General features: G+C 42.0%; 1 protein-coding gene across 2 annotated transcripts in view; it reads left to right on the top strand.

Annotated features, from left to right (window-relative positions):
* Positions 1–310: 310 nt before the first annotated feature.
* The window catches only part of RPN2 (ribophorin II), a 46,531-nt gene continuing 21,834 nt past the window's right edge, over positions 311–25,007 (top strand). For both annotated transcript variants that reach the window (XM_015410392.1, XM_015410383.1), the window contains exons 1-9: positions 311–398; positions 1,642–1,847; positions 5,277–5,372; positions 6,090–6,265; positions 13,933–14,008; positions 14,576–14,710; positions 18,221–18,397; positions 23,679–23,797; positions 24,368–24,473. In XM_015410392.1, coding sequence (XP_015265878.1) covers positions 383–398; positions 1,642–1,847; positions 5,277–5,372; positions 6,090–6,265; positions 13,933–14,008; positions 14,576–14,710; positions 18,221–18,397; positions 23,679–23,797; positions 24,368–24,473 — 1,107 coding nt within the window. In that variant the 5' untranslated portion in view covers positions 311–382. The remainder of the gene's footprint in view (positions 399–1,641; positions 1,848–5,276; positions 5,373–6,089; positions 6,266–13,932; positions 14,009–14,575; positions 14,711–18,220; positions 18,398–23,678; positions 23,798–24,367; positions 24,474–25,007) is intronic.

Below are 25,007 nucleotides of genomic sequence, written 5' to 3'. Positions count from 1 at the left end.
CCCTCCACTTCATGCCACTCCATCCGCCTTTCGTTTTGAATTTGCCCCCTTCCAAATGAATGATTCAGCCCCCAGCCAATCAGCGGAGGCCACATCCTCCTGTGAGATCCTCCCTACACCAGCTGTAACCGAACTGGAATATACCACCTGTTCTCGTCGGCGAGGGGGCAAGCCAATATGGGTACCGAGCTCCTCTTTGCTCATCGTCGCCTCCTTGTACTTGACGAGATGTATTCCTGAGCACAGCCGATCCGCGGCTACAGCTGCTTGTCGGACTCTTCAATACGCAGATTAGAGGTTGGTATTGGCTCCTGTTGAATGGTACGTCCCGGAGCGCCTGGCGGAAGTGGACTCTTCTTCCCTTGGTGAGGAGGCGAGGGCAATGATGGCGGCCCCGGGTAAGCGGTGTGTTGAGGTGGCGGCCTCAGGAGCAGATGGTCGGCAGTGAGCTGTTCCTTGGCCTAGCTATGGGGATGGAGGAGTAGAGGGCGGCTCTTGGCCCGGAGCTGAAGCGCGGGGTCTCCTTCTAAGAAAGGCCAAGGCGGGAACCTCGCTGCGACTAGAATGAGCCAACTGTTCTGCTTCGTAATTAATCATAATAAGAATAAATGTTACGGTTTTATTTAGCATTTCTGAAGAGCCAAAGTGTTTCGTGTGCATTGTGCCCCGTTATGTCACGTGTGAAGGCACATGAGCCAGTGTGGTGGTTAAGAGTGTCGGTCTGGGATCTGGAAGACCCACTCCGTCATAGAAGCCAGTCACTGTTAGCCTAATCTACCTCGCATGGAAGCGGGGAGAATGGTGGCATAACCTACTGGGGAGGAAAATGGGGTATAGATAAATAAAGCCATGCAGCCAGTTTTCTGAACCATGACAAGGTCTGATCACTGTAGGCTGGGAGACTCCTTAGGTCTCGCCCCCTTCCCTGCAGCTGTCATTTATGCTGTCTTGAATTCCATGATTCTGAAAAGGTGGACTGTAAATGTAAAAAAATGCAATAAGCAGTCCTCGCAGCTATCTTGTATGATGGGCCTGTGGTACTCTCTTGATGTAGATGAAGGGAGCACTGAGTCAGTTGGCTGAGGCCTCCTGGGTACCTGTAGGGCTCTCTGCAGGCAATCCCATTCCCCCCTATGTAAGTCGACTGCACATAACTTTGCATGGGTCTGGGGTTTATGGCAGAGGCAAACTGGAGACTCCCTGATTTCTGTCTCCTGTAGGAGAAGCTCGCATTACATTAACATAGTTTGAATGTGTTATCTTGGTTTTGAGATCTTAAGAATGTCTTGATTAAAAGCATTATTAGTAGTCTGCTGTGGTACCATTATGAGTATTAAATTGGTATCTTTCCATGCCTAACGGGATGATTTATTGGTACCATAGTAGGTATTTGCATTTGAAGTGTGTAACTGAGGCTGTGATCACACACACTAACTTTCAATTCACTTTCAATTCACTTTCCAACTGGATTTGCCAGGTCACAGAGTAAAATCCAGTTGGAAAATGCATTGAAAGTGGATTATTTAGTGTATGTAATCACAGCCTGAGATAGCTTTATTATGAATTTGTGAAAAATATACTCTATGGATACATTCATAGAGCATTTATTAAGTTCTTTTCCCCTGTCTCTTTAATTTCCAGGTTTTCTTTCACTTTTCGTCTTGGCCTTAATATTGATAGCTAGCATACACGCTCTGACTGCTACCCATTATCTTACAAAAGATGATGTTCAGAGGCTACAAGCTTCCTTGGAGGGTCCATTCCTTAGTCCGTCCATTGATTTGGAACAAAGTTATTACTCCATTATAGGACGCAGCAAATTAGGTGTGAAGATCACTGATGACCAGGTGAGAACATATCACAGTGAAGTGTTAGCAGGTTTCAGAGACTGAGTTGCAAGTAACTTTTTACATCACTGACAGTGTAGTTGTAAGTAGAATTATACCCTTCTAAGACCATTGAAATCAATGGACTTAGAAAGGTATAAGGCTACTACTGTAGCCATTTTGAGTTTGTTCTTCATCCTGTTGTTTGCCACTTGCCTTGGGCACATGATATCTGCCCTGAGGTGAGTCCCTGAGACTTTCCCTCTGTTGTATGTTTGTGTGGTGCTGGACATTTAAAGCAAAGACTGGGAAACATAGCCCAATGCTACAATGATTTTTTTCCCTTGTATGTCTGCTTCCCAAGTGGTCAATTGTTTTCCACTGGAAAATTTGAAAAAAAGTCCTCATGTAGGAGAAAATTTGCGCCCCCCCCCCCCCGGTTGATTTCTGGCCTTCGTATCTCTAGGTGTCCACATGGTTGGAGTAGATCCTGGAGATGTTAAAGTAAGCAAGAGATGCAGAGCTGTAGCATTGCTTGGTGTCCCCAGACTCTTACATATGGATCTTTCAAAATATATTTTAAATTAATCCATTATATGTGTTTTTTGTTTCAAATAGATGAGTCTTCTGCTCTGTGCTGTTAAAAAGATTTAGCTGCTCATTTTTGTGTTCTTAGGTGCTGTAAGAGAACTCTTCCAATAGATGGAGCCAAAATGTAACTTGCTGTCTATTGTTTTGTTTTATTCCAGGATAGCTATACTTGCATGTTATGCAAATTATTTCAGTTACACAGATCAAATACACTCATTTTAGATTTTGTATACCTGCTGCTGGCAAATACCAGAAAAAGTTGAAGAAGCAGCAGGCACATGCGGAAAGGGGGTGGGGGTGGGGAGGGTTCTCTGGTTCTTTTACCTGCCTTCTAAGCACTGCAAAGTGTGTTGGGGAAAAGTCCAACAGTAAACAGCCCTCCATTGGTTCATCCGCAAGTGTGGGACTAAAAGCTTTTTGTTTATTGCTTAAGTTGTGATCCTTTAACAGTTGCATACTTAAAATAAGGTATCTCCTCTTAGCTTGTAGACTTTCAGTGGAAAATGTAAGGGATATTTCTGTGCATATATACTACAGTGCAGGTCCCCTGATCAGCATTAGACTCTGTGTATAATTGATGTTTGTGCATGAATGATAATGCTTAGCATTTGTACAGTGTTTTCAATATTTTAACTATCTTGGTTCTATAGGGTAGACCAGTATTATTATTCTCATACTGCAAATTTGTGGAACTGAGGCTGAGAGAATAGCTTGACTAAGGCCTACTAGTTAATTTGTAGCTGAGAAGAAGTTTGAACTGGTGACCTCCCAAATCACAGCTCGTTTTTTTACCCACTATGCTACACCGGCTCCCACTGAATATTTCATATGAGTAAAATGAATGGGGAAATATGAGAGGGTGTGAAGCAAGGGAAGATGGGCATGTAGAAGGCATTGTGTGAAAAGCAGCATGTCAGTGACTTTTATACTCTTCTCTTTTTTGTTCTGCTTATTGTTGAAAATCCAGTCAGGGTACGTGCAGAAGATCAGTAACCGAAAGATCAAATTTTCTAAGGAATAAAGCGTTCTTGGATCTGTGCAGTGTGATCATAAATGTATTTACTAAGCAGTCCCATTGCTTAGGTAAAGGTAAAGGTTCCCTTGCTCGAAAGCCAGTCGAATCCGACTCTAGGGTTGTGGTGCTCATCTCCGTTTCAAAGCCAAAGAGCCAGTGCCATCCGAAGACATTTCCGTGGTCATGTGGCCAGCATGACTAAACACCAAGGCGCATGGAACGCTGTTACCTTCCCACCGAAGTGGTACCTATTTATCTACTTGCAATTTCTTGCTTTCGAATTGCTAGGTTGGCAGGAGCTGGAACTAGAGACGGGAGCTCACTCCGTCATGCGGCAACCCGGGTCTCGAACTGCTGAACTACTGACCTTCCACAGCCTGCAGTTCAGCATCTTAACCACTTGAGCCACCGCAGCTCCCGTCCCATTGCTTACAATGGCTCATATTCTAAGACACTGCTCAGCAGAGTTTGAAACGTTAATCTCACCTAAGGCTCCTTCCTCTAGCCTAAGCTATTGTTCTGCTTGTGCGAGAACTGCTTAAGTTGAAGGAAGGTTTCATTTACATTTTGGTGAATGGGGTGGCCATTGGAATTTTCTTCCTCAAAAATGTGTGTTTGCATTGTCACCTTTATTTACAAATGAGGTTGCCATCTTATGCGTAGCTGCCTGGGAATATGCCCTGCTCAACACAGTGGGACAGCTTCTCAGTAAATACACCTAGCATTAGGCTGCACAAGGAACAGTCCTGATGTGAAATAATGTTTTTCTGGCTTTTATTGTATTTGTGAATGTGCATCCAGTAATAGAATTCTGAAGAAATTAATATTTGAATCTGGAATTTGTTTTTAAAAAATTACAGAGCATGTAAAAGTAGCAATATAGATCCTCAGGATATATGCAGAATTCATTTTCATCATCACTGAGATCTACAGTTTTCCCCTACAGAATTCAAAGCAGGTGTGTTTTTTTCCAGTAGGTGTAAGCCCTTGCACCCTTTTATAAACTAAGTATTGCTTATAGTTCTTGGTGCATCATTTTAAAAATTAAAATACCTTAATGTGCCTGACCCAACTTAAATCACAAAAGTGAAGATCAGTACACAGAAAAAGATGTCCTCACAATAGCACAAAGCACATGGTAGTACTGGGCTCACCAGGAAAGAGCTGAGGCTCAGTGGTAGAAGACATGCTTTGCATGTGGAAGGTCTCAGTTTCATCCCTTTTATCTTCAGTTAAAAGGTCTCAGGAGATGATGGAAAAGGCCTTTCCCTGCCTGATGCTGGAAAGCTGTTGCCAGTCAGAGGAGGTAGGGGACCAAGGATCTGAGTCGATATAAAATAGCTTCAATATACTTCAGACAAGCCAGTCAACTTGGTCTCATAGACTAATTTTAATATGATAGGAAGGGGGAGAGGTACAAGGAAGTCCAAGGAAAAAAGGGAAGGGTAGGCTTGCCCTTAAAGCAGTTTTGCTTATTTCAGCCCCAGCCATCTTGTTTTTAACAGAACCAACCTGGATGTAGTCTGGAATGGTCCACTGATCAATTAGGCCTCCACATGGAGGGGAGAGCGGGGACATCTCCGGTGATTTTTAATAGAACACCCTCAGTGAGGTGAGATCCAGCACTTAAGTGCAGGCAGCAGGCAGCCATCTTACCCGAAAGTCCAAAATTGTGTCCTCTTGACCAGTTGTGAGAACTGCGCATGTGAAGCGAAACCAAATTGCATCTGAGCAGTTTCTTCTGTTAGAGTGGCATAGTGGACTAAGTGGCTTCAGAGAGTGCCAGCTAGCTGGTGATGGGGTGGCTGATTTGCTTTAATTGATTGTTTCCTTGTTTGTGTTAGCTTGTGTGTGACTTCATCAGATCCAAGGTGGACCCCAACAGTGTGGATTCCCTTTTCTATGCTGCACAGACCAGCCAGGCACTGTCTGGATGTGAGGTAAGCTCAGTCCTAGGAAGAGGAAATTAAATGTATCTTTTCTAGGAGCATTTTTTCTAGCAATCATGATACCTGGTTAGTATGAAAACCACTATCCTACAGGCATTAAGAGTGGCCAAAAGCTTTTCGTTTTGCTGGATACTTTGGTAGTGATAGTCAGGAAATTTTAAGTTTGCATATAGGTATAAGCCATAAGATTCTCATTGTTCAACCAGTTCTTTCTCCATATAAATATTCTTTTTGCTCCTACGATCTTAGTCAGAGCCATTGACTTCCAAGATTGGGGGTCTCATACAGCTCTGAAACCTGTTCTTTGCTGCATACATTGGGTAACTCCCACTGCTTCTGCTGCAGGTTGCCATTAAAGAGCAGACAGCTAACACCAAATGGCATAGGGCCAACCTACAATCCATGGAGGGAAGCGTACTCCTCTGGGCTCCTCCTGCATGCTTTTCAGATTGTAGTAACTTGTTTCTGGATTTGAAACAAGGTTCTATTGCCCTCGTTGGATAGTACTTCTTAGGTGAAATGAAATTAATTTATTATGTTCGCTAGACCAGCGGGATACATACAGAATACAAAATATACAAAAATAAAAGATTAGAATTTAAATACTTCTTCGGTGAAATGCTGGGCATTTCTGGTGGTACTACATGAAAACTGCATAACTAGGTGAAAAAAATTAAGCTTTATGTCCCATCCATTTTTCTTTTCTAGATTGCCATTTCAAATGAGACCAGAGAGCTGCTACTTGCCTCTATCAGTGAGGATTCCACAGTTACCCAGATTTATCACGCTGTTGGAGCTTTGAGTGGCTTTGGGCTCCCCCTTGCTTCCCAAGAGGCTCTTAGTGCCCTCACAGCTCGCCTTAGCAAGGAAGAGAATGTCTTGGCGTAAGTGTTGCACAAGATACAGTGATTAACTTAACTGCCTGCCAATTCAGTATCTTTTATCATTTATCCATAAAGGTTTCTCTCCTATTTGATAGTAATTTTTATGAGTGCATTAATGAATTAATTCAGAATGCTGCCTTTTCTCTGAATATGTAATACCCCCTACAGCTTGGTGCTAAAATGACTATATTCATGATAATTTGAGCACAGTCTCTTAAAGTACCATGGGTTAATGCCAGGTATAGTTCCAGAACTAAGGTATATGAATTATTGTAATGTGTAAGCATCTGCATAGGATGTAGAGACTATGACCCATTTGGCAGAATATTAGCTGCTCTGTTAAAGCTAAAGGGATAGTAGATAGTCATTACCACTGAAAATTAGTCAGAGATGTTTGATTTTCTGAATGACTAATTGTAGGATGGTTATATCTGTTGTGTTTATTACATGCATAATTTATTCATATAGTCTGTAAGGGACTTATGATCAAATACATAAGTCCCTTACAGACTATATGAATAAATTATGCATGTAATAAACACAACAGATATAACCATCCTACAATTAGTCATTCAGATGTGTTCATTTGATATCCTAACTAAGAGAAGGGAGTTGGATGATGGCATTGTTCAGATGTAACAGCAAACCATGCTGCTACATGAGTGAATCTGGAGGAGTCTTTGGGCCTGCACATTTGTTCCTTCACCCACATTCAATCATCTAAATGAGTATTTTCACTTTTGCAGCAAACCATAGTTTTCCATTACCTTTGAATCAGTAAACGATGGTTTGTTCTTTCTCTGGAAATCAAGATTCAAAACCCTGGTTTAGCAATTTGCTGGGAAAGCATCTTAGACTTTTCTTTTTTTTTTTTGGCATGGACTCTTTGGAGGAAAATCTAGCATGGGGCTACAGGATCAGCCTATACCTTGGTCTGACCACTACCTACTCAAGAATAGGTGAATGTGGCACTGGAGCTCTTCAGGAGGGCAGACAGGTCAAATTGGTCCATCCATGTTGATGAATGGATCCAATTGGTTTCCAGAATGCCCTAGAGAATTTTCAGATCCCAGCAAACTGCTGTGCTGAAGCCATAGTAATAGCAGTGAATGTGAAGCTCCTGTGAGCTATTTATATGGTTGCCCCTTATTGTTCACTCCCACTCTCTAGGTGGACTCCAGCACCGCGGCTTACTGCTGAGTTGAGTGACTTAAAGAGGGCTGAAATATCTCTAGAACAATCCTACTTTGCTGCTATCACTGCACCATCTAATTCATGCCCAGATCAGCTGTTCAATGTAGCACGGTGCCTGCTGTGACCCCAAAGTTTGAATCTCTGTATTCACAGCAACTTATGAGTGCATGTGACACATTTGCAAATTTCTTTGCTGACAGAGACTGCAATCCTAAAAATACTTCCTGGGAGTAAGACCCATTAAATAAAATGGGTTTACTTTTGAGTAGACAGCTCCCAAAATCTCATCCTGATCTGGATGCTGGTTGTAATACATTGTTGCCACTTGAAAAAGCTATCCAGTAGAACTTCTGGTCCATTTATGGATCATTTTGATCCACTAACCATGATGGATCCTTGTACTTCTTGGTTGATAAAAGCTTGTAAGGACATCAATGAAGCCCTGAAGCACAGGGTGCATTCTCCAGGTCATTCATCCTCTACTAAAAAAAAAAACATTCTAGAGTGGAATCTTCCAGCCAATTATTGCCCACTATCTTATCCCCCCTGCTATATGATCTTTCGGTAAAGTCCTTAAATGAAATCATTCATGGTTTTGGAGCAGGCTGTCATCAATATGCTGATTACATCCAGCGACTGAGCTTTATCCAGATCACTTGTTCATTCTGTAGAGATGTTGAACCAGTGCTTTACTGTTGTGGTTAATTGATTAAAGATGAACAAGTTGAAACTGAATACTGATAAAACAGGTAATGCTGGATGGGAAGGATGAGATCTTGGACAGTGTGCTTCCCACTTTGATGGGATTCAGTGGACACTTTCTGATTCAGTTAAGAGTATTGGGGTTATACTGGACCCAGCATTACTGCTGGAGAATCAAGCCAGTGCAACTGCAGAAAAAGCATTTTGTCAGTTTCATTTAGCCTAGCAGCTGCCCCGCCCCCCACCTTAACTCTGCCAAACTGGCCACATGGATCCATACTGTGATTACCTGAAAGTTAGACTACAGTAATGCACTCTACATGGGTCTTCCCTTGAAGTCCGCCTGGGAACACTGGTTGGTATGGAATGCAGCGGTATGATTATTACTGGGTGCCAGGCAGAATATGCATGTGACACCCATCCTGCAGTCACTCCATTAGCTATTGATCAGTTACTAGGCTTAATTCATGGTACTGGGTACTACAAAGCCCTTCATGGCTTTAGGACCCACATATCTGTAGGATGCTCTGCCACAGCAGATTCAGTCATCTAAGCCAGGGGTGTCAAACCTATGGCCCATGGGCTGGAACCGGCCCGCCCAGGCCTTAAATCCAGCATGAGAGTAGAGCTCTCTTCTCTACCCCCTCCCCTGCCAATCCTCGCTGTTCTGAGCTTGAGCTGCTTTGCAGTATAAAGAGCAGAGGGCAGGGCTGCCTCTGAGAGCAGGAAGCAGAGGGCAGGGCTGCCAAACTTCCCAGCCACCACTCCGGCCTCCATAGTCCTCACAGGTAGCAGCGGGGGGGAGGGGTTTCCTTCTGCTGTAATCCTTGTGCTTCCTTTTTATTTTAAAATTGCTTTACAAAATCCCACTGTTCCCCCACCTTTCCAGTTTAGGCAGGCATGTTTTAAGAGTATGGGGGGGGGAGGTTTGGAACCAGCCATATAGAGTTCTGCAAACTCAAGGGACTCCAAGTTTTGCAGAGAAATATTAGTTTTAACACACACACCCTCCTAATGTGGAGCTCCAATGGAATAGCTGCTATAATATCTTTAATTGTGTTTGTCTGTGTTCTTTATAAAGTTTATATCTCTGCTACCTGGCATTACACATGGCCCGGCCCAACCAAGTCCAATTTATGTCAGATCTGGCACTCATAACAAATTAGTTCGACATCCCTGATCTAAGCAAAACCTTCTGAAGTTTCTTCACTGCAAATTGGTAAAATCAGCAAATGCGGTGGCTTCCATCTTGTGGAACAGCCTGCCTGAGGAGCTCAGGAAGGCTCCCACAGTACTGTTATTCTGCAAAACACGCAGAACAGAAATGTTCAGGATGGCATTCTTGTAGTCGGATAAAACAGTCCTGAAAGGCGCGTTCATATGCAAAGTGGATACTGTGTTGCCTTGTACCTTTGTCATCCCATTTCTTATACTATGCCAGCCAGATTTAACTTTATATTCCTAGTCCTAGTGCATTGTACACTGAATTTACTACACACAATTACATTTTTTCCTCTTTCTGTACTCTGTAATGCGCCTTGAGTGCATTGTACACTGAATTTACTACACACGATTACATTTTTTTTCTCTTTCAGACTTAGTGAGAAAAGCAGGCTATATATGAGATAAATAAATAAACTTTAGTTTGCTTTTTGGGACATAATAATAAACCATGGTTTCAGAACAAATGCAGAAATAGCTAATTATCTGGCCGTATGTGAGAGGAGGGGGGAGCATGCAAGCGTGAGGATCCCACAGCATCATTCAAGATTTGGAAAGGGCAGATCAGTTATTGACAATTATTATATTCCAAGCTTTCTTGTACATAAATGTTAAAAGCCATGGAGTTGTTCTGCATGTAGCTTTTCTTGATTTCCAGGCTGCATTTGACAAGTCAGCTTGTGAAAAACTGTGACCTAAATGCCAAAAGTATAACAAAGTTTCTAGGCCTTTATTTTTTTCTTAAACAAGTCTATCATAATACAACGATGCAATTATGTTGTAATTATTTTGTTTTCTGACATTCTGTGTGTATTTAATGTGAACTTAAATGACGTAAATCAGATTTTACAAGTAGAGAATTTACCTGCTCCTAAGCTGGGCAGGGAAAGAATTTCTGTATTATTACATGTAGACAACCTGATAATTATTTCATTAACAAAGATGGAATTAAAGGGAGCCTTGTAGGCATTATTCAGATATTGTTCTGAAAATGAAGTGACTATAAATATTAATAAACCAAAATAATTCCCTTTGGAACTGCCTCTCACCTATTAATTGATTCAGCGATAGGAATATATAAGATTGAACAAGTTCATTCCTGTAAATTACTAGGGGTTATTTGTGATGATAAACTATGGTGGCAATTGCATATAGAATCAACTATAGCTAAGTCCAAAATTGGAGCAATTTTTAAATCATTTTTATGGCAGAATCACAGTATTCCTGCAACCACTAAGCTTATAGATCATCTTTTATACACCACACCAGTCCGAGTCAAAGTAGTTGTTTGTTCTATTGCATTAATTCAGCTTAAATTTCTGAGAACAACTTTTAAAGTGCCTGGATCTGCACCTTCCATAGCTCTTAAATTAGAAGCTGGTTCTGTGTCGCATATACATTTGGTCTGGCTAGTAGAATTTGAATTCTATTCGTTAGTTATCAGAACAACTTTATAGCCTAACAACTGATATTAGGTCTGATGATTCCACGTCAATATGTATGTTTCAATTTTAACTATTCCAGGATATTACCTTGCTTGTATGCTGGCTAGATTTAATGTGTTACCATCTGCAGTGATTTAATGTGTTACCATCTGAAGTGATAATGACAGGAAGATACAAAAATAGTCTAGCCAATTGTAGATTTTATTCCTGCTCTGGTAACTTGACTGAATGTATTATTTCATGGTAGATTTTGTATTCAAATCCAAACAAAACAGACCTCCCAGTAATCACACAACAAAGAAAGCAAAACTGGGGCCAATGTAGAACCAATAATACACTCTAAAACATAAGTAATATGCTGAATACAATTGCTTTATACTAGATAGTCACTATTAAGTGTACAAAGTTTCCCCAAACATTTACAATAACAAGATAATACAATAGAATGTCAGTAGCTGCCAACAGCCCCAAGATATCAGTGGAAATCCTAAACAGTTACTGTTGGCAGTCAAGAGTATAAGGCTTATTGAGCTAAAAGCTACTAGAGCTTGACGAAGCAGCCGGCTTGTGCTTGGTTTCGTGTAATGACTTCCTCATAAGCAGCTTAACTGATGTTGTATACAAGTTTTCTTAATATGTGTAATCTCCTGGTTTTTAAGATACTTCTCTAGAGTTGCTACCATTAATATAGGGACTAGCCCTTATTTCCTTGGACCATATCTCATATGGGACCTGTCCTTGATAGACTAAGCTTCGTAGCCAAGGTCTCGACCGGCTGCTTCGTCAAGCTCTAGTAGCTTTTAGCTCAATAAGCCTTATACTCTTTTGACTGCCAACAGTAACTGTTTAGGATTTCCACAGATTTTGTATTCAGGCACACCTGGATTTATTGGAACCTGTATTGGTTGATAAAAACATTTTTCTGATCATGAGGCTCTTAACATTTTATTGCCCAGGGTTGACCAAAGAATCACTGTATTAATAGCTACATTTCTGTTCTCTGCTATGAAAATTTGGGCTGAGATAATATCTTGTGTATAGTTGACTCTGAAAACCTCTAACCCATCTCATTGTTTGATTTACTAGATTGAATGGTATATTTAGATACATAATTTTAGGTAGTTGATTAACATAGCTTGTTCTGCTTCTGTATGGCTTGTGGGCTTTAGTACAGATTGATCACAGGACCATTTGTCTGATGGGAAACCATGGTTTGCAATTATTTCTGGAGACTACATGATTCATTGGGACTTTTCTAGTTATTTGAATCTTTTTGGTTTGCGAATTGGAGTAAATATAGCTTTAGGGTCAGCGCTTGAAACTTCGGTGCTTTGAGTGTTAAGAACATTAAAAAGTCCCAGTGGATCAGGCCAAACTGTCCATGTAGTACAGCACCATGCATCTCACAGTGGCCAACCAGATGTCCTTTAATGTCCCCTGCAAAGGCACAGAGACCAAAACCTCCCCCCCTGCTATCAATTAGCAACTGGCATTCCAGAATCTACTGCGTCCTAAAATGGTAGTCCACTTTAGCTCTTGCAGTTAGCAGCTGTGGCAGCCCCATCCACTTCCCTCCCTCAGAGGCAAGATTTTTCCTCTGTCTTTCTTTCCCTTTACTGACTGAGCTGCCCTAGTAAAAGTGTTTGGGGTTTTTTTGCTGAAGAACTTTGGCTGTCCCACCCTGTCACCATATGATATTTTGGCTGTGGGCTCAGCCCAGTAACCTGAGGGAAGGATCAAGAGCCTGCTTTAACTTAAACCACTGAAAATGGCACTTGGGAGATTTTAAAATTCAAAAATAACAAAATATTGTATTAACATAGAGAGGGAAAGTCAGGTGAAAGTCAGGTTAAAATTTCTAAGGTAAAACCAGTACATGCACAGACTTTAGTTCTTATATTTCAGGATGTTCCTTTTTCTTTTTTCCCCCTTTTTGGTGAATATTTTTTGTGTGTGTGCCTGGAAATCATGGTTGACTTCTGCAGAGGTCAGCCCTGCTTAGTGTCCGAGATCTGATTAGATCAGGCTTGCCTGGGCTATCCAGGTCAGGACTGGCTAATGAAAATTTCTTAAGGTGTTCCCAGTGACTTAAATCTTTAGGTTGAGAGGCTGTTGATCCAGTATTTTCCCCCAAACACTCCAGTCGACGTATTCTTTGACTGTTTTGTTTCCCAGTACCCAAACCCCTTCTCTTGAAACACCAGTACTCATCTTGAGTTTTTAACTGATTCTTAAGATCTCCAAAGGCAGTTCCTAACCACACCAGACCAGGTATCTCTGTACTCTTCAGAGCTTAACTCCCTGTTTGACTGGGTAGGGAAATTCCTTCTCTTTCTAGATAATCTATTCCCTTTCTTGGCCCAAATGGGAGTCTTTTTCTACTTCCCAAACTTTCTTGCCAGATTTTCTCCAAATTCTCTGTCTGTGTTAAACTGTTCTCAGCTAAGGCTGAATCAGACTGCATTCAGTCAAGGCAGAAATCTGACTGAATCTCTCCTCAGCATACAGCTCTCAAGACTTTGTCTGCTCAGCTGATGCTAATCAATCAGATCGCTTAGAGCAGCCTGTCACTCAAGGCTTTGTTTCTGGGAAGGATTAACACTTCACAGTCCTTTACTCTATTTGTACAGCACGTCTAAGCTTTGAAAAAGTGCGGTCCATCATAGCAGCCATTAGCGGACCTATGCTTTGAATAAATGTCTAGTTTGTCCCAGAAATGCTAGGAGATGAGGCCTGGGAGCTTCTGCATATAAAGCATATAATTAGTTATTAAGGCACAGCCCTTCCTATTTTATTTAAGATATGAAATCCTTTCACATAGTGGATTGAATCAGCCACCCTCCAAGGAGCCTTCTTCCAATGGAAGAGTTGTTTTAAGTTGGAGGAAGGCTTCAAGCTTTGCTTGATGGAGTGGTAGGATAGGATCAAGATCCACCCCAATTTATTAATTGTGCAGCCTCTTTCAGCAGCTTTTCTGCGGCCTTTTGCATTCCTTGTCAACATATAGGAAATCTTGGAGCCTTCGGTTTCATATTGTAATTTTAAATTAACTCATTTGACTAGTTTGCTCATCCTTTCCCCACAAACTCATTTTTCTTGTTTCAGAACAATTCAGGCTTTGCAGACTGCATCATACTTGTCTCAGCAGGCAGACTTGAGTGGCATCGTGGAGGAGATAGAGGTACTTATTCAGTTATTTCTTCTATAACTTGTCCTTCAGCTCAAACAGCCCCAGTGTGAGTTAGATGACTAACAGCAAAATATCAGTATAAAACTATTAAAAGTCACCAACAAAGTTCTAAAAACTACAGCATTGAAGACCAAATGCCATCATAACCTTCCTTTTTTCCAAAATACCTGGTGGAATAAAAAAAGATGTCAGTCTGCTTGTTAAAATAGATATAGCCAAATATCTTGGAGGATAGCATTCCATTACTTGAGGACCAGTGCAGCTGAACGAGAGACTGGCACCTGGGAGATCCAGGTTCAAATCCCTACTCTGCCATGATGCTTACTGGCTGATCTTGTGTTAGTCAGCCTCTCTCAGGCTAGCCTACCTCACAGGGTTATTATGAGGACAAAATGGAGGTGGAATCATGCACGCCACTCTTGAACTCCTTGGGGGGGGGATAATAACAGAGAGAAAGAAGTACATAAGTCCATGCGAGTTAGATGGACATGGTGACTGTCAATCTGCTACCACCAGGCTTTTCACTGTAACCAGGTTTACATCTCCAATTGCTTCCAGGATCTTGTTGCCCGATTGGATGACCTGGGAGGGGTGTATCTGCAGTTTGAAGAAGGACTTGAGACCACTGCTCTGTTTGTGGCTGCTACTTACAAACTGTCTGACCATGTAGGGACAGAGCCAGCGATAAAAGAGGTATGCATTGGGCATTGCTCCTGTTTTCTGATCAACAGTGCTATAGCTGTTTTGGAAGAAAAGTGATATTAATAGTTATAATTATAAGTGCAGAGAAGAATGTAGATCATAAGGGCCAAATAGATTCCGTAAATCTGTCAGAACTACCATTATATAACTTCTGTGCTATTTAGATGTTAGAATAGCCTGTTCTTAGCCTTATAATAGTAAAATGTCATTGTAACCCTTTGTAACCCAAAAAAGAGTAGCCATGTTAGTTTGTCGTACCAAGTGAATATAAAGAATTGCAACTGTAAAATGGGTTGGGTGTACATCTATGCACATAATGTTAGCCAGACTGGTCCCCATGTTGGGATATGTGTGTGAGTGTGTTCCGTACACATGTAGAATTAGACATAACTACTGGGAGATCTTTTGAGTATGCAGAACTCCATGCTGTCGTATCAGTAGGTCTCCCACACAATGTAAAAAAGGAAGGAGACAGATGCTTAAACAGAAAGTAGCTTTATTTCCTAACAGGTACAGAATAGCAAGCAAAGTCAAATAATAGCAATAAAAGACCGCAAGTCTAAAATGTTCTGTATAGAAAAATTGCTTTCTGCTTTCTATATCCACATGCCTTCTCCTGTGATTACATTATTATTTCCTGTTGCAAGCCAAATGGTGAGGCCACATGGCCTCAATAGCCATGCCACAAACCCACATTCTTTCACACTTTCATGCCAAAAGCCAGACCTCATGGCTACACTTTCTGGCCCACTTGCAACCAGTCATGTACACAATGAAGTAGCTGGAGTTTGGGTCAGATGACTGCAGGCTGGGTCCCAAACTTATAGCCTATCCCCACACGCAGCTATGACAACCAACAATTGGGCACACCCATGCCCACTCGCAATTGGCTGATGGCCACATCTAATTTGTGACTGGCATTGGGGTATAATTGTTTGATCCCTATGGGAGTAAGTTCTTCTTCCTGTTCTCGAGTCTCTTGCTCTCTCCTCTGTCATTGTCTGTTCTATTGCACCTGAAATGCTACCTCTTGAGAGACAAAGAGTTGCTTTGTGACTTGGATCACATGGGGTGCAAAAATGGGATTTCCCTTCAAAATCCCTTGGTACTTGGACTATCTTGGACTGATGAATACTCCTGACGTGGTAACTATGAATCATTATTGTTTAGTTAAGGCAAACAGCCCTAGCCTTTGTTATTTTTGTAATCTCTGTACTGAATAAAGATCCTTCTTATTGCTAATTTGTCTCTGGTGTTGTAACTGAATTCCAAGTCTAAGTCTTGTGCCTAACCCTGACCACATATGCTACCCTGGTAAGAGTGTGCATCTCTGGATAGAGTTGCTACTGTGTTAAATCCCAGATGCTAACTAAGGGTTAGAATCTCTCCCTTAGGAAAGGCAGGGACTAGTGAAAAGAGGTTCTGGTGGCAAATCGTTGTGGAGACCAGAGATGGTACATACTGTCTCGTGGCTTGTTGTTTAATGTACTGAAAAGTACAGGATTCCCTCCCATCCCTGGACTGGCCTGGGTGGGCTAATCCCTGAACATCCCACCGCTGCCACCATGTACAGGGATTAGCCCACCCAGCCAGTTGCTCATGAGCCGCATACAAGCCCTATGGGGACTGGATTTGACCCACGGGCCACATGTTTGACACCCCTGATCTAAGTTGTTCATGATCCTATATGTATTGTTTGGGCTGTTCCAATTCCACATAGGCTTCGGCATCTTAGTGAGATCTAGAATGGGAATAAAAACTTAACAAAATTAAAAGGAAGGGTTACAAGTTTCAGATAACAAGCCAGGGCTAAACTTTGGTGCCTTAACAGCATGGTGATCAATTGAAGTTATTTATAGAGCTTATCCAGATAAGAATTTATGCAAGTCTTCTACTGGGTCATTTTATGTATCTGTGAGCTTATGTGTTGCCCATAGGTTAATCTTCTAATCACCCAAACTGTATTCCTCTGGATTGTTAACATAATTAATGCCTAGCCTGTCTCATTGTTAGTAGAAATGATGATGGACTGGAAGGGCAGCAGGACCTGGAAGTGGAGTTCACTCTGACCCTTTTTATGAGTATTGCTGCAAAACAAAATGACGTTGAAACATTTTTCATAACTCTGTGTTTGACTCATTCATTCCAGTCGGCTTAATGTGATGCATTACAGGCTCCCAGACATAAAGTGATGCATTAAAAAAACAACAAGGCCTGAATTAGTCCAATTAAAGATAATTATCCAAAGTTGGTTATAAATTAAGTTGTCAGGAACTGTGATTTCCCCATCACCTATTTTTAACTGAACAAGACAGTGCCTTTTTAGCCACATAACTGTTAAAAGTAACTCTGAAATGTTATGGCCAAACTAGATGTTAGCTGCCTCCAGAACTGGCAGACAGACAACTAGTTTTTCCATGTGTTGATGTCACAACGTTCTGAGTTTTCCTCTCTGCATTGTTGGCTGTCATTGGAAGGGGGGAAAGTAGTGTAGCACTGAGGAAGGTTTGAGACACTGTGGGGAGTGGGAGGAGCTAGACACTTCACTGCCAGCTTGTGGCAGTACCTGAGCATGCACACAAAGAACCTACTTAGTCTTTTTGTTGTGCAAAGGGTTTTTTGAGCTTTAGTTTTTGTTCGTAATAAAGCAGCTGGAAGCCTGCAGGCTGGCCTGAAGAATGATGACGGAGCACAAGCACTGTATGTGAGACCCGTTTATTAAGAAGCTGTCTTCCAAATTTCCCAGCATGTTTCAAAGATATATAGGACTCCTCGGTGGGAACTAGTCAACCACACCTCTTGAATTCAGTCAGGAAACTTAACCTGGGACCTATCATTGCTCAAGTCAACAAAGCCCTTCTCCCTGCTCATAGCTGCATGTATCTTACCATTTAACTCAGGGAAATTTGAAGCCCTCCCCTGACTGGAGTGGTTCTTCCTCTAGGAGAGGAAGGTTCCTTAGGCGGAAAGAAGGTGTTGAACGCTGCTTAACAGAATAGATGTGCTAGAAGCTCTTACAGGGCGATATGAAGAGCATGGAGACATTCCTAGACCAGGTAGTAGTCGAAGCAACCCGACTTAGATGCCTGCGATCTGAGGCTTCAGCAGGTTAAATGAGCAAGCCTTCAGTGCTCACAGACCTGCCCTGGGGGATTTTGCATTGGTATTTCAGCAGCCCTGGAGTGGAGATCTTTGGTAGTATGTAAGTAAAGTGGGTGTTGGTGAATTCTTCCTCTCTCTCTGGGGAAAAAAGTGTCCTGAAGGGTGGATCCCAAAAACATGGAGAAATAGAGGATTCCACCAAACTTTTTCTTTCTTGCCAACTTCCACTCTCCTTCGTGAACTCCTTAGCCAGTATCTTCTCTTGCATCTTTCACCTTTCCTGGACAGGAAATAACAGCCCTTGCCATTCTTACATGCAGTGAAGCCATTTTGAGCAGAATCTTGGTGTTTTCTCTGAATTGAATTGACTGGGTTTATTTATTTTTTTATCCTTTTCAGGATCAGATCATCCAGTTGGTGAATGCAATTTTCAGCAAGAAGAACTTTGAGAGTCTTTCTGAAGCCTTCAGCGTGGCTTGTGCAGCAGCATCACTTTCCCAGAATCGTTACCACTTGCCAGTCATTGTAGTCCCTGATGGACCTGCAGCTGTGTCTCACCATCAGCCCATTCTTAGGGTGAGTTGTTAGATTTTTTTTTCCTATTTATGCCCCCATTTTTCTCCCTAAGGGGGACCCAAGTAACTTATACTATTGTGAAGTAGGATAGGATGTTAGAGAGTGAATGGCCCCTGGCCACCCAACCAGCTTCCATGGCAGAGTGGGGATTTGAACCTGGGGCTCCCGGATCCTAGTCCGTGTAGGGTCTGTTTAATCTATTTGACTCCTAATCAGACTTCTGCATAGGTAGGTCAATACTGAATGCAGATCATAAACCAGAGACTGCTAACATTCTTTGGGGCTGAGGCCTATGTACTGGGGTGGACTAGAAATTTGCTACACAGTCCACGTTTGTGGGTGCTCAGGGTCTGTTGTGAAGCAGAAGAAGAGTTGACTTTTATACCCCTCTTTTTCTCTACCCTAATGAGTCTCAAAGCGGCTAACAATCACATTCCCCTCCTCTCCCCATAACAGTTAACCTTCTGAGGTAGGTGGGGTTATGGGATTTCTGAGAAAACTGCCACGGGCCCAAGGTCACCCAGTAGGCTTCATGCGGAGGAGCGGGAAATCAAACCCAGGTCTCCAGATTAGAGTCCACTGCTCTTAACTACTACACCACACTGGCTGTAGCAGTAGAGGTGCTACACCACACAGCAGTAGAAGTATCATACTTTCAGAGCACAAGTACTCAAGCATGGCTGAGGTGTTCTATATAAAACTTGCATGCAGAACTTATAGAAATTTAATATTAACATTTGGAATACCTCTCTGACACACAGGTTATAAGTGAAACGGTGGACGAAATTCTTTACCATATTTTATTCAAGATATGGTAGGCCTTCCCCTGATGCTGCCTCCTATTCCACAAACTATTTAAAACAGAACTGTTCTGGAGGGCATTTTTAAAGGGAGAAGGCTGCTTTATTTATTCATTTATTGTCTTTACTGTTTTTGCAACTGGAGTCATAAACAGCAATCCCACAATAAACTTTGTTCCACAGAAAAACATGGAAGAATTTAAAGGTTGCTACTGCAAATGTTGTCATGTGGTTTGACAACAGCTGCTAGAAATTTTGCCACACGCAGGGTAGTTTGTTTGTCTTCGTCTCTAAGTAACCAGGATGATTTTGCTTCTGGAGAGATAAGTCCTGATTAAATAAAGGGGAGATCATTTCATCTCTTTGGGACAATCAAGCAAACTGTGATCCACAGAGTCATTTTTAACAGTGCCGCAATTACAGAGTCGATCTGACTATGAAATCTCATTAAATCTTCCTGACATCACAGCTGAAGGTAGGGCTTTCAGGCACACTAGCATGAATGCCCTTCTATACTTTGGAAGAATTATCTCGGGTAAGTAGTTTGGCATTGTTATTGGAGGCTGAATGCACAACTCTGCAGGCTCTAATTGACATGCTCTTGTAGTCAAAGTCTCTCAAACGTCTTCTAATGAGCTGTGATGGTTCTTGTCCATTTGTGGCTTCTATCACATCATGGGTGAAACCCAAACATAATAGTTTGAAGTCCAGTAATCTATCCCAACTACTTATGTGGTGGTCCAGTTTGACTAGTCTGAGGAGGTTTAGATCTGGGTTTGATTTTAGAGTCCTAATTTTCAAATTAAATGCTCTTCCCCAGGTCTTTGCTTCATATGACATCTCCCCAACTTCGGCTCTCAGGGCTATTCCAGACACACACGGAGGTGTTCCCAGAGTATTGTGTAGGAATCTTAATAGAGGTCTATCAATATTGTCTGTTACTGCACTAATCCAGACCCCGATGACATATAGCATTTACCCAGCAACTTTAGCATTGAATACTTTGACTGCCGCAGGAGCATATTGGCCACCTGTGGAATAATAAAATCTTGAGATGGCCTTCCCAGTACTCAGTGGTTCTAATGGCAGAGTTCAGGTGCACCATCCAGAAAAGATTTGCTTGAAAGATGATTCCTAAATATTTAAAATGCTCTACTTGCTCCATAAGTTAACCTGCCACTGACCACTTATACTTCTTTATCTTCTGTTTTTTACTGAAAAGAAGAACCTTAGACTTAGCAACATTGATAACTAAGCCCTCTCTGGAACAGTATTCCAAGAAGGAACCTATGAGCTTGTGTAGGCCAGCCACAGATCTTGACAAAAGGGTGGTATCATCCGCATATAAGAGACAGGGTAACTTAACATGGGCCAGGCAAGGTGGATGAAATTCATTTCCAGATATATAAGAAGGTATAAATTAAATAACAGCAGAGCAAGGATGCTTCCTGGCTTAACTCCTCTGTTCAGTGGAATATCCTTGGTCAGTTTGCCAGTAGGATTACATCTTACCTGAGCAGTAGACTGAGTAGAAGAGGAGGCATTTGTCCATAGAAGATTTGTTCAGTTTATCCCATAGTCTTTGTCTAGGCACTGAGTCAAACGCTGCTCTGAGATCAATGAAGGCGACAGCTAACATGCCATCTCTTGAGCTGGTATACTTATCTACAATAAATTGGAGAGTGTGGCATTGGTCAACTGCACTGCGCCTCTACAGAATCCAGTTTGCTCTCGACCCAATATAGCTTCATCTTCCATCCAAAGAAGTATCTTATTTTGAAGCAAAGATGTGTGTAGTTTGCCCACTACTAATAGTAAACTACTTGGGCCACCGAATGAGAAGGGAGCACTCACTGGAGAAGACCCTGTTGCTGGGGAAAATTGAAGGTAACAGAAGAAGGGGACGGCAAAGGATGAGATGGTTAGACAGTGTTGCCGAGGCAACGGACATGAAATTGAGCAAACTCCAGAAGATGGCGGAAGACAGGAGGGCCTGGTGTGATGTGGTCCATGGGGTCACGAAGAGTCAGACTTGGCTGTGCGACTGAACAACAACAACAACAAAAATAATAAACTTATGGGCCAGTAATTGTTTGGGTCAGTTGGATCACCTTTTTTGTAGATGGGAACTATTATTGCGTGGCACCAAGAGGTAAGCATAATCCCTGTCCTGTTGATTTGTGTGACTATTGGTGCCAGTATCTCCACCCACACTCAGTATTTGCTTTGAACGGCTCTGCTGGTATCAGGTCAGGTCCAGGAGCCGTGCCAGATTTTATTTGAGTTATTAAAAAATTTAATTTCTGATCCTGTGATTGGGGGCCATTTCTCAGCCATCAGAGGAAGAGCCATTTGGGCAAGGATATTTATTAGCACATGAAGTCGCAAATAAGGCCTTAAAATGTGCCACCCAACAATTGGCAGAAATGTAACAACAGAGCGGAGATCTGGTATTTCGTTTGCTTGCAATCGTACCCAAAAGGTTTTAATGTCTTTCTGTGGAAACCCAGATTAGATGTTTACAGAAGGAAATTTAAAGCAGCTCTCTTTTTGCTTCTGATATGCATTCTGAATTCACGTTTCAACAAAAAAATCCATTTAAGTGTGCTTCTGTCATTTTGTTGTTGTTCAGTCGCACAGTTGAGTCCGACCATTCGCGACCCCATGGACCAGATCATGCCAGGCCTTCCGGTCTTCCACCGTCCTCTGAAGTTTGCTCAACTAGTTTGAATTGTCAGTGCATGTAGCGAATTGCCCTTTTAAGTGCCTTACGATCAGTATCAAACCACTTGTCTTGCCTGCCCTGGCCAAAGTCCCTACTCAGTCTGTAGGATGTATATAATGGCTGGAAAATTTTTATCAATTCACTCATTGCACCTAGGTTCTCCTTCAAGGAAGACTGAATGAAGATTTTAGCCTTAAATTGACAGGCTTTAGGACAGTTTTTAGAGTGTTTACTTTCTTCGTGATCTCATTATTCCAACACACTGGCCTAAGTTTATTATGATTTTGGTTCAACTGAAGAGGAGTGGCAGATTGAAGAAAGTTACATTGTAGAGTGTTTAATTTTAACCGCAGAGGGAGATGATCCAGTGAGTCAATCATATTGAACATGTTAGATAATACTGTAAAGTAATCAATGACACTGGCTCCACACTGGTTAATACATGTAAAATCTCCCATGCTATCAACCCTCGGGCAAAGATTGCATTAGAATGATTCAGGAAGACGTTTCAGTAGAGAGAATGGGACTATGAACTATACTGCTATGTATTATCTCTTGTTGTATTTTTTTATCTTGCTTACTGCATTATAGTTCTTCTTACATAATACCATTTAGCTTGGAGAAACGACAACTGAGGGGTGACATGATTGAGGTTTATAAGATTATGCATGGGAAAGAGCAGGCAGAGAAAGAGGTACTTTTCTCCCTTTCTCACAATAGAAGAACTCGTGGGCACTCCATGAAATTCCTGAGCGGTCGGGTTAGAACAGATAAAAGGAAGTACTTCTTCACCCAAAGAGTGATTAACACATGGAATTCACTGCCACAGGAAGTGGTGGCGGCTAGAAGCATGGACGGCTTCAAAAGGGAATTAGATAAGCATATGGATCAGAGGTCCATCAGTGGCTATTAGCCACAAGGTATAGATAGGGACTCTGGGGCAAGTGATGCTCTGTCTTCTTGGTGCTTGAGGGGGTCAACAGTGGGAGGGCTTCTAATGTCCTGGCCCCACTGGTGGACCTCCTGATGGCACTGGTATTTCTGGCCACTGTGCAATACAGAGTGTTGGACTGGATGGGCCTTTGGCCTGATCCAACATTGGCGTCTCTTATGTTCTTATGTTCATTTCTTGCATTATTTACTGTTCCCTGCTTAATGTGTGTTAAGTGTCATCAAGAAGTTGCTTCTGACTTGTGGCGACCCTGTGAATTAATGTTCTCCGAGATGTTCAATTGTTAACAGCCATTATCAGGCCCTGCTTAATTCTTGTGCCCTGTTTCAGATTTCTGCAATCCTAATCTTATTACATTGTTTGTTAGATGTCTCCTCATCCTATTGCTTGTACTGACTTGCATTATGTAATTCACTTTAAGACTCAGTGGAAAAGGTGCTGTATAAATAAAATCAATAAACCTATGGGTTGGGACTCTTCGGGGGGAACCGGCTGTATTGCAAGTGCATCCACAACTGCCATGGGTTTGGCAGGGGAGAGTCTGTGTGTGTTAAAATGCAGGTCACCCTGAGCCTGCCTGATAGGGTACACTGTAAATTTAAATAACCATGGTGAAAAGCATTGTAAAAAACAGAAGAGGTTTGTCTCTGGCAGATACACAGAGAACAGTGGCAAGGAACAGAAGACTCCAGATGTGGAATTTTTGCCATCGGGCTTCTGTCTCTTGCAGGAGTTTTCTCCCTGCTTGATGGCCTTCATATGCTGGAGAAGAAAATAATCTTGTTTGTCTTTCTTGTTCCGAAGCTCCAAGTAACCAATGTTATGTCGCAGCCACTGACTCAGGCTAGCGTGACCTTAGATCATGCAAAATCTGCTGCAACTAAAGCCACAGTCCTTCATCAAACTGCCTTTGCCCTGTCCAGGTAAGAATAAGATTTTGTCTTGTTTTGATATTTTTGTCTTGCAATGCAGAGAGGAGGGACCTCTATATTAATCGTTTGGAGGGGGGAATCTTATTTTATTAGGGACTGTTGTTTCAGTGTAACCAAATCTCAACACCTTAATCCATCTTGTGACTGAGGAGATAAGTTAGGATAGAAACATTTTAAATACTAGTCCCCTCCCCCCATATTGCCTTTTTAAAATTGTGACTCTTTGAAATGGTAAATGATGTCACACAGATCTGTGCCTGTGTGGTTGTTGTCCTCTCTCTGAATCTAGAGTTTAGGATTCCTTAGCAAGAAAATGAGGGGACAGGGAATACGCACAACATGATAATGTTCGTATTGTACTAGTTAAGGACTTTGCCTTTTTAAGAATATTCCTTGGCAATGGCACTTGAATCCATGTAGCTTTCCTCTCTGAAATGGTATCTGGCCACTTCTCTTTTTGCTGCCATACTATATTGCATATGCCGCAGCTTCTAATGTCCTTTAATCTTTGTCAGGCACAGACCAGTTTCCTGCAATCTTACCCCTGTTTGTCATTAACAGAGATGTCTTTGAGCTGGACTTCATGAGTGTCAAGCCTGCCAGTGGCTACTATGATTTTGCAGTCAGTGTTGATGGGGATAGTAGATTTATTGCCAACAAGGTTGAGGTGAGTATATGATTTGATGTCTCTTTCAGTTTGTGAAGTAGTTGCAAACAGGATTCCTTGCACTGAATCCTTGCTTTTTTGCAAAAGAGCATGCTTCTGCTATACATGTCAGGATGCACTATGGCCATATACAGCTTGTTCTCAGAGGATGTCCTCAAATCTGGGTTTCTGCTTACCTTCAAAAGAGTTATCCAATCCAGGAACTGATTTATAGGGAACAGTCAGTTTTTTGTGGTATCTCTGGCATAATTCAGCACGTTCTGATACAGAGTTAATGTGCAGCTTGAAGAAACGTTTCGGTACTGTAGTTCCTGCCTTTGAGGCAAGTGAACAGGGAGACTGGTAACCTAGGCAGAAACTTCAAGTCAAATAGCTTGCCCAGTTCTCTTCTAAGAAGTCTTACACTCTGTGTTCTGTGCTGTACCCACCATTATATTACTTTTGCCCTCAGTTTGCCACTACCCCACCATTACCTTACTTTTGCCCTCAGAGCCAGTTTGGTGTAGTGGTTAAGAGCGTGGACTCTAATCCGGG

This window comes from Gekko japonicus, unplaced genomic scaffold, assembly GCF_001447785.1.
Source record: "Gekko japonicus isolate JY-2015 unplaced genomic scaffold, Gekko_japonicus_V1.1 scaffold200, whole genome shotgun sequence".
Lineage (NCBI taxonomy): Eukaryota > Metazoa > Chordata > Lepidosauria > Squamata > Gekkonidae > Gekko > Gekko japonicus.
The sequence above is the reverse complement of the archived record's forward strand: the minus strand, read 5'-3'. Positions and strand labels throughout refer to the sequence as shown.